Genomic DNA, 10,239 nt, shown 5'->3' on the forward strand with positions numbered 1-10,239 from the left:
AGCACGAAATGACTCTGGAAAGGGGTTTCAGTGCAAAAGAACATACCTGGTAATTTTTCCACTTGGGTGATTTCACCTTTGGACTCATTTGCCAAATTCTAGGGTGGATAGGTCCAGTTATGAGCAAGTTCCTCCCACCTTGCCTTGATCTTTAAGACTCCAGCTGAGCCCAATGTCAGGGAATCTCTAAGCCTAGACTATTGACGAGAAAGACTCAAGAGACAGGATAAAACTCAGAAGAGAATTTTATAATTTGTACGTTATAAACATCTAAGAAACTATTTTCTTTATAGTTACTGCCATATACCTTCTTAGCTTGTGTACAATTTCACATAACTGAAAAGTTTATGTTTCTCAGCTCGACCCCTAGAGACCCCACCCATGTTGAGGGCCCAGCTGTTTTCTGATCTACAAAGGTCAGAAGTTGCTGATCTTCTGCAGCAGGGTTTGGCGCCGCTCCTCAGGGCTAATGTTCTCGGCGATGGACTTTAAGAAACGCTGCTCATTTACCTTCTGGAGCAAGGAACTAACAGAAGGGTTGGCCTTGCTCAGGGTTTCGTAGCAGGTGAGGATTTCCAAGGCCAAGACGTAGAGAGGTTCACACACCTCTTGGTGGACCATGGCCACGATGTGCAGAACATGACAGAATACCTGGGTATAAAAAAACAGGGTTTCCTGGGTCAGGTCCTGTTCTTGTCCTTGAGCCCAAGGGCCAACTGACTGTATCAACCTAACGGAGTCCAGGAGGTTGGTCAGACTGTTACAGAGAAGTCTGACCACATGGCTCCAGCCTTCCATAGGAAGCCAATTACGACAACTCTGGCTGCAGAGAAACTGGAAGGCTCTCAGAAAGAGTACAGAGAGTTGGAGCTCCTGGGCAAAGGGCTTCAGGTTGAGCAGAGGAACAAACTGAATATATTCCAGGCTATAAGGGACATGTAGGAGCTGTTTCTCCAATAGTCTCCTGGTCAACTGGTAAAGGTACTGCCACTCCTGGGGGCTGCACCAAGGCATGACTTGTACCAGGGCCACCAGAAAACCCTTGCTGAACAATCTGACCTCCTCAGGGTTGCCCACATCTACCACCAAGAGGGAAAGCATCTGCTCAGAGATGCTGCTGGAGAGGTAGCAGCACTCCATCCAGGCAAGAAGCCCTGTGCCTGGCCCGTACCCAGGGTGGGCCTGGGAGGTCCACTCGTCCTCAGAAAGCTTACAGATCTCAAAAAGTGTGGCCGGCACCTCACACTTGAAGTGGCCCTCAAAGAGGTTCTTCATTCTCAAGCGCACTGTCCAATCGAGCTGTTCCAGCTTCCGGTGGAGCCAAGACTGGGACTTGATCCATATGTCCGGGGAGAAGGTCTCAGCATTAGCCAATACAATCTCACAGAGGATCTCCAGGATATGGATCACCAAATCCTTCCCATCCAAAGAGAGGCACCGCTTCTCTTTGGGGAGCTGCCAGTATTTGCTGAAGCAATCCAGCAGCTGGCACAAGCTGAAGATGAGAGGGAACGGAGAACAGGTCTGCAGCCAGTATCCCTCTAAAGATGCATTTGCTTGGAGAGTCTGGATGAAGATCTTCAAACTGAGGTCCACCTCTTTGACATCTAGCATCAAGAAGGGCAGGACGAACTCTTTTAGCACTTCATCTGGCTCAAGAAGAGCAGCAACTGGGATACCCTGGGGCTTCACAGGAGTCATGAGACAGCTCAGGAGCTCCAAAAACTGCTTTTCTTCCTTGGGTGTAGAGAACTTTCTCCAGACGGTTTCTTTGAGGCATGACACCACAAAATTGGTGGGTGGATTTGGACTCTGCTCTTCCATGAACCTAAGGGCAGGGAAGGCAGTGAGAATCTGAGCCAGGAACTTGTGAGTGCCAAGATTGACCACAGCCATGCTGCACATTTTCTTCACCGTGATCTCTGGGTACAGAATTACCAGGCGAGCCACAGAAGCTACAGCTTTAGCTAAGCCCTGTTCAGAGGCACTCTGTGCGAGCTGGTTAAAAGTTGTATTGAGGTCTTCCTGAAACCCGTCCAAGTAAGCCAACTTCTCAGACAGACCCTTTCGCCCCCAGGAGCGCAGGGTGCCTGATAGGACTTTATTTTTGTCTGGCAGTGAGAGGTTTGCATAACATTCCAGGATCAGGCTGATCACTTGTTTGATCTGAGATTCAGGGATGGCTCTGTCTGTCACGGTGACTTCCATCACCGTTTGCAACAGCTTTAACAGCAAGTCCGGCTCTTGGAAGAGAGCCTGGTTATTTACCAGGCAGGCTAGCCACTCATCTGAGAAAGCCCACTTCTTCTCAGAAGCAAAAATGTAGCACATTTCCATATGCCGGTCCATCTTCTGGTCGATGATGGCCATGGCGATCGAGGCAGTGATGTCCTTCTCGAAGCCCTTGTTCTTCAGCACCCTGTTTGTTTTCTTTAGGAAGTCCCCTACACACTCTGCCAGCTCAGAGACCACCTGCCCCTCCTCCTTAGACAAGCTGGTGGAATCCAGGTAGAGCTTCAAGTTCTGGCTGAAGGAAGTCAGACTATCACACAGCCGGTAGCTGTCATAACTTGTCCCCTGGCTGCTGTTGAGCACGGTCTGCAGCTCCTCCCCCCATTCTCGCAGCAGGCTGCACATGAACTCCAACCCGATGAAAACTGTGTCGCTTGGAAGCTTGGCCAGGGAAGTCAGGCTGATGTCCCGTTCTGCTTCCTTTACCTTCTTGGCCAGTGCCTGTTGGTGATACGGGTTCTGGGTGTCCAAATTCCACACGGAGATCACCGCGGCCAGTTTGTCCAGATACACAGTTGCAGACACTTCCTGGGAGTCGTCCTCCATTAGTGCAAACACTGTCAGCATGTCAGCCAAGTTGGCTAGCGCATAGCACTTCATCCCGGGGCACAGGATTCGATTTTGGATTTGTTTCAACCCAGTGAGCAGCATGGCCAATAGGGGCATAGTAGGACACACATCTGGGTCTGACTTAAACCTCTTTGGAGGATGGGAGAACTCATCTGAAGAGGACAAGTACTTATGGGCCATTGTTCTAAACTGGGAGAGCAGGGGGTCCTGCTGATTGCCTTTGTGCTTTATCATTTCCCACCAGACACTGAGGAAAAAGGCCACATCCTTTGAAGAAGTGTCAACAGACATGTGCTCCAAAAAGTGCTCTAGTTCTGCACGGCAGATAGTGGTGGGCAGGGCCATCAGGAGCTGGATAAAGAGTCCAGAAGCTTCCAGAGACTTGAGCAGCTCAAAAAGCACTGTGTGATTGATGGTAGGGATCATGTTGACTACTGAGAAGAACATATCTTCCTGCCACCGAGTGTCAGTGTCAGAAGGGGTGACAGGGTAGGGCTGAAGAACCTTGGCCCAGATGATGATCAGAGCTTTCTTCTTCCAGGCAAAGGGCTGGGAATGTGCCGTGGTGGAGGAGATCTCCCTTAGGGCCTCCACAATGGGCCGCCCAACATGCTCCCAGTCAGACTTTGTTAATTCTGCCAGTGCCTTGGGGTGGAACAGCTGCTCAGCGAGCAAGAAGCCTCCATGAAGAATAGTCATTTCCTCGCAGATATTCAAGGGTCCTGCACAGAGAGAAACCGAACAAGACAATGTGGTGAAAAATATTTAAAATAATTAGAAGGAGTTAGAGGCAAAGAGACATCAGTTAGCATAGGCTGGTTGTCATTATCAGAGTTGGACATGAGAAGGGTTCAGTGAGACTGGGAAGAAGGGATAGTTCCAAGAGCTGCTGCAGAGCTGGAGTCAAAAGGACTTGCCTGAGGAATAAAAAAGGACTCCCATACTCTCTAGCCTGGATTGGGAAGACAATGGGCATCACTGGAGGAACAAAGAAGAATCAGAACAGTTTTGGAGGAACCCACTGTTCAGTTTGGGTTATTTGGAGTTTGAGGTAGAACATTAAGGTAGAAACATCCTCCAGCAATGGAAAGGTGGGGTTGACACCCAGGAGGAGAGTCCATCCTGAAATGTAGCTCAGGGAGATATCCACCCAGAGGGGATCAATGGAATGAACAAAGTAAATGAGATCCTGCAGGAAAAGCATGTGAAAAGGGAAGGGCTAGGCCCTCCAGCACAGGATGGGCCAGCAGAGGATGTGGGGAGGAAGGCTGAGAGAGAGAGATATCACAGCAGTACCAAACTGCAGGGGCCACCACGTGAGTAGTGTGGAATGTGACAATTGAGCCTCTAAGTAATGATATAGCCTAAGAGGGGCACAGGCCAGGGCTGTGGGCATAGAAGCAATCAGACAAGCCTTGCCGTCCTTCCTTTCCCTTACAGCCTTGTCTTGCAAACAGATTTCAAATGTTCTGCCTTTCAGGGAAACAGTTTACCCCATAGCTCTTTCTGTCAAACCAGAACAAGCTACTGAAGGCGCTGGTTCTCTGGTAGAAACCGAGAGGTCGACACAAAAAAATGCTAGATTAAGAAAGAAAAGTTCTTCCTCCAGTGAGCCATGAATCAACAGACTTCTCAAGGAAGGCATTTTGGGATGTTTAATTAGACACAGCTTTAAATCCTAGCTCAACCATTTAAAAGCAGTGCAATCTTAGATTTCTTCTCTGAGCTTCCCTTCTGTGTATGTGGGGAAAATAGAGACTTCCTATTAGGACTGTGAGGAACAAGCGATAATATTAGCTAAGCCCTTGGCAGAGGTGGTTGCTGTTAGCTCCCGATTCCATCTCCCAGAGCTGCTGAGCGTTAAATAAGATATAGCTACAGTAAGCATCTGGCTACAAAGAGCCTGGTAAGTGCTCAATAAACGTTGATTCCCCCCAAATCTTTCCATTGTTGGCAGGACCAGAACCTTGTCACTACTCTTTGCCTTCCCCAGCTCAATAATAGGAAAGGACATAGGTCTTCCTCAAGTAAGCTTCTTCCGGCCCGGAAACAAAATAAGAGTACAAACACTACTCACTATTGAGTATTCCTGACTTCTCTCCCCTTTCCCAGGGCATGGAGATGCCACCCCTTCCTCATTCCCTCATGCCTCCAAGAACCCATCTTTCCCATTTATACAGGCCAAGAAGCCAGCAAGTGAGAGTCTTGATTCAGATTTAAAAAGGTCCTGCCCTTCGACTTTAAGGGAGCAGCTAAAGGCAAAGGATTATCCAACCAACTGGTGAAGGCAATTCACCTGGACCCCCAGTGGCCAAGGCAGACTCCCAGGGAAGATCAGGTTGCCTGAGGGGTCTCACTGGGGATTCTGCCCCTTCCCCCCCCTTTTTTTGGTTCAGGTTGGTCTCCTAGGACCCCAAAATATGCTCCCCATGAATCTGTACATTTAATTTTATTGCACAATCAGTTCAGCCAAAATGTTTGGCCCCCAATACCCACTTTCCAGAGATGGTATGTTCACTGTGCTACTTGAAGGAGTTAAGTCCCAGGAGCTATCGGTTAACAGCTGGGCAAATCCTAAGTATTTTTATTACTCCTGGTTAACTGGTGCTTGTAACTCCCTCCCTATGTTTATTAAGTGTTTACTCCGTGTCAGGCACTGTGCGAGATCTTTTTGAATCTTCACATCAACCTGCTGACCATTTCTGCTGTAGCGATGGGAACACTGAGATTCAGGAAGAGTTTGCTCAGAATGTCTCTACTACAGCGTAATGGGGCCGGGACAGAAATCACCACAGCTACAGGGCTCCAAACTCTCTCCTGTTCCACCACTGAAGAGCTAACTGGGGATAGGACTACATTTCTACTGGCACATCTCGGGGTGCCTCACCCCAGCTCTCTCAGAACAGCCTCCTGGTCTTATCTCCGTAAGAGCATGGCTAGCAGGGTGGGAGGCTGGACAAGGAGCCACCGATTTATACTAGCTCTCCCCTCCCTTCCCGCAGACCCTGCCTGTGAGGATTCTGAATTAAAGGCACAGAAGTTCAAAAGTGCCCCTCGGCTGCTGCGGCCCTCCCCACAGCTGCTGGTCGCATGAACGTTAGCTGTGCACAAGGCACCGTACCAGACACTGCATACACGTGCTCTCAATCCAAAGGCCCCCAAACTGTGTGGTGGATACATTATCATCGTCCCCGTTATATCTATGAGGACCTCAAGAGCGTAAAACGCTTGCTCAACAACTCGGTAGCCATTCAATAAATGAGACTGTCGGGGTATCCGGGATTCCCCCGGGCGACTTCTGAGGCGGGCATTTTCCAAAGCACGTGCACAAACCCTGCCTGTCCACCTTCAGGAAAATCTAACTTCACATCCGCTTCGCCCTTCACGTGGAAAGGCGTCCGGAGGGAGCAAGATGCCGGCCAAGGAGCTGCCGGGCCGGGGTTAGATCCCGGCCTCCCGACCCCCGGCCTCCAAGGATAACCCCGCCCTCCAAAACCCTCCCCAGCCCGGAGGTCTCCCTTAGCCCGGACCCGCTCAGCACCGCCCTCGTCCCCCGTCTCGGGACGCGGACCAGGAGGGCCGAGGACCGGCACCAGAGACACCCACCTAGGTCCATGGCGGCGACGCCAGCGGCCGTGAGGCCGCCCCTCCCCCGCGAGGCCGCGAGCGCAGCGCAGGCGCCACGGCACAATGGGCAGTTCCGGGGGGCGGGACAATGGGCCGCGCGCCTCAGCCCCCGCCCACAATCTCAGCCCCGGCTCCGCGCGGTCGGTCGCGATCCTCCCGCCGCTCCGCGCGCACGCGCGGTCCTCACCGGCAGGTCAGCGGCGCCCAGGCAGCCCGGCCCACATCGCCCCCTACCGGCCCGAGGCTTCCAACCAGCCAACAGGCAAGAACTCGCACTTCGTTTCCGCCCTGCGTGCCCCGCCCCGCCCCCAAACGTCCGTCCGGTCACTGGCCCCTGGGCTCTACAGCTCCCTTTGCCCGCGCGCTCAACACCGCTTGTGTTCAGCCCCTGCACAGCCCAGCCTTCTGAGTCCCAGTGGCTCCTACCCACTAGCTCCATCCCAGGTTCCGCTTTCGCTCTCATACAGTAACCCCCGGGATTACCCGCACTGAACGCCCTCCCCCTGGCTGCCCATTAACCAGCACAGATGTGCCACTCAGAGGCGTCTTCGCCCCTAGCGGGTCTGCCTGGTCTCACTCAAGACCATCTGCCCCCCCCCCCCCCCCCCCCCGACGCACAACCCGCCCTCCCGCCGCTCCCCAGAGTGCCTTCTTCTCATAGCAGCAGCACAGCATCCTAAATTTTCTGGCATCATAATAGATGCCTGTGAAATGTTACTGGTTACCCTCCCCAGAAAATGCATTTTGCCAGCCAGAGCAATAGGAGGGGAGATCCAATCCAATGAGCCTCAGTTTGCAATCTGAACTTTATAAAAACACATTGGACTTCTCACTGGGAAGACACACATGGACCTCCCGTGTTCTCAAACATTACCGTCTCCTTTGCTCCCTTTCACTCTTCCGAGACGTAATTACTAGCCTCCAGTGTTTCTAACTCTCCATCCTCCATCCTCCAGTGCCAACTGTCACCTAGAAAAGACACAGGGGCCCGGCCTCAGTTCCCCCAATGTGCCAAGTAGAGTTTGAGATGGCCTGCGCTGCTGTCAAGCAGTTGAAGGGACCTGTGAGTGATCAGGAGAAACTGTTGGTGTACAGCTTCTACAAACAGGCCACCCAGGGCGACTGCAACATCCCTGCCCCACCTGCCACAGATGTGAAAGCCAAGGCCAAGTGGGAGGCATGGAACGAGAACAAAGGGATGTCCAAGATGGATGCCATGAGGATCTATGTTGCCAAAGTGGAAGAACTGAAGAAAAATGACAGTGGATAAGGAGGAGTGCCAAACAGAATGAAGTGGCATGGCTCCTCTGGTAGGGAAAAGGGCTTCTTAAAAGTCTGATGGCTGAAATGTCATGAAGCCATAACAACTGTAGCTGAGCGACCTCAATAAATCACTTAAACTGCATGAGAGTGACTGTTTGCTGACAGGTGATTACACTCAAAGTGACTGGGAGAATCCTGGGGAGGTGTCCAAAATATATGAAAACAGCCTCTCCACTAGGGAAAGTTCCATCAAAACTGGCTTCATGTAGGATTCTAAGAGCTACCAGCCTTCCTATTCCCAGATAGATATTTGGCAGGAGTAGAGGAGTTGGGGGAAGAATCATGCTATGGAAATTGCCCAAGATTTGAGGTCAGTCACAAAGACCATTCTCCAGAGGCTAGGCCTCTCAGGGGAAAGGAGAAGGAAGGAGGAGGCTGAGGCCTCTCTCTCTTCAGGGGTTGTCTGTTCACTACTAACCCAACATTACTGAGGGGAAAGGGTCTTTGTCTTCCAAAAAGCTCAAGTCAAGTCCTACTTCCCAAAGCCCCACTGGAACATAGGCCTGATGAAGTTAATTATTTGAGGGAAGTCAAACATTTAGTGTCGTAATTGATGCATGACAACATAGCAGATGAGAAACACCGAAGCAGATGGTTTCAAAATCCCAGCCTCTGAATGCAACCAAAATTTCCTTGGGATTAGTCTGTAGTTAACCCTGCTTTCTGCTTGCATGTCGGTAGGACAAGATGTGTACATGTAAATGAGTTTATTTATTTGTTTATGTTTGTTTATTTTTGGTAGTGAGAGAGTGCAAGCACAAGCAGGGGAGGGGCAGAGGGTGGGGGACAGAGGATCCCAAGCGGGCTCTGGGTTGACAGCCTGATGCGGGGCTCAAATTCAAGAACCGTGAGACCATGACCTGAGCCAAAGTTGGACACTCAACTAAGCCACCCAGGCGCCCCCGAATTTGTTTCAGAAAGACAACCCACCCCTTGACCCATGCAAAGGCCAAAGTGCCTGAGCTCAGCTTCCTCTCCTTAGTGTTGATTATCACGGAGGCATCGATGGACAAAAAGTGCACTGGGATATGGAGTGCTATTACTAAAGACATTTCAGAGAAAAAGCTCTGCTGTGGCATGGAACTTCCCAATACTTTTCCTCAAAAACTATTTTCACAGATCATGACATCAGGTCAGCTCCAGTTCATGAAGGACCCTTAAACAATAGAAGCAACAACCATAAAGACTTCGGAGGACAAAGGAAACCAAAGATCTTTAGGATCTTCTGTTCATGTATTTACAGGAAGTGGCTATAGACTAAGTACATATATTACTTGAGAATAAAGTGTCCCCAGGACACCAGTGGTGTCTGTGACTAAAGAACTATTGTAACTATAAACTGGGCAAATAGTTTATAGTTGTACAATAGTTGTGCTGTCCTCTCTTCTTTGGAAGATATTATAAGCACATTTTGATGCTTTTAGGACCCTGATTCACATTAAATGTGAATTACTTAAAAATAATAATGGAGGGGCATCTGGGTGGCTCAGTGGGTTAAGCTTCCAACTCTTGATTTCAGCTCAGGTCATGATCTCACATGTGAGTTTGAACCCCACATCGGGCTCTGGGCTGACAGTGCAGAGCCTGCTTGGGATTCTCTTTCTCTCCCTCTCTCTCTGAACCTCCCCCGCTCTCTCTCTCTCTCTCAAAACTAAACAAACTTAAAAAAAAAAAAGAAAAAAAAAAGAGTATCTTGCTCCAAAATATGGTATAAACTCAGGAGTTGTAGGTATAGCCATACCATTCTGTAAATCATTATATAAAACCTGATAAAGTAAAAATACACCATAGTTAGGACTGTAGAAAAAAACCATAAGATGCATTATTAAAAAAAAAAAAAAAAGTGGGGCATCTGGGTGGCTCAGTCAGTTAAATGTCCAACTCTTGAATTTGGCTCAGGCCATGACTGTAGTGTTGTGGGATCATCCCTGTGTCAGGCTCTGCACTGAGCTGGGAGCCTGCTTAAGATTCTCTCTCTCTCTCTCTCTCTCTCTCTCTCTCTCTCTCTCTCTCTCTTTCTCCCCCACCCTCTGCCCCTCTCCGCACTTGCCTGCACTCTCTCTCTCCCTAAAATAAAAAAAAAAAAAAAAAGAGAATCTCTCTCTCTGCCCCTCCCCTGCTGGTGCACGCACGCATGTACTTTCTCAAAACAAAACAAAAAAAAGTATGTACACAGTGTGCTAAAATTTTTGGAGGAATGGGAGAACATAAGTATATTTGTATGCTTAATAAGTAGGAGGCAGGGAGAATGGGATTGAGGGGGACAGGTAGGAGCAAGACTTTTCAAAGTATACCTTTTTATATTGCTCTGATTTTTGAATCATTGACTCTATTATCTTATAGAGGCCTGAGGCAAAAGTATTTGTTGATCATTAAGGCCGGAGTAAATTTTCTATGAACTTCCCAAAGGAAAGGTAGGAAATCTTA

General features: G+C 49.6%; 2 protein-coding genes across 2 annotated transcripts; one reads left to right on the forward strand and one right to left on the reverse strand.

Moving 5' to 3' along the window:
- Positions 1-227: 227 nt before the first annotated feature.
- Positions 228-6,754, reverse strand: GEMIN4 (gem nuclear organelle associated protein 4). Its single transcript, XM_025917953.2, has 2 exons — positions 6,469-6,754; positions 228-3,584 (listed from the first exon to the last, which is right to left on the reverse strand). Exons 1-2 carry the CDS (start codon positions 6,476-6,478, stop codon positions 418-420), a joined length of 3,177 nt encoding a protein of 1,058 aa, XP_025773738.1. The 5' UTR covers positions 6,479-6,754; the 3' UTR covers positions 228-417.
- On the forward strand, positions 6,617-7,894 carry LOC112854716 (diazepam-binding inhibitor-like 5). Its single transcript, XM_025918271.2, has 2 exons — positions 6,617-6,751; positions 7,446-7,894. Exon 2 carries the CDS (start codon positions 7,496-7,498, stop codon positions 7,757-7,759), a length of 264 nt encoding a protein of 87 aa, XP_025774056.1. The 5' UTR covers positions 6,617-6,751; positions 7,446-7,495; the 3' UTR covers positions 7,760-7,894.
- Positions 7,895-10,239: the final 2,345 nt, after the last annotated feature.

The sequence above is a fragment of the Puma concolor genome, chromosome E1 (assembly GCF_028749965.1).
Source record: "Puma concolor isolate L17-30 chromosome E1, mPumCon1.1.hap2, whole genome shotgun sequence".
Classification (NCBI taxonomy): Eukaryota; Metazoa; Chordata; class Mammalia; order Carnivora; family Felidae; genus Puma; species Puma concolor.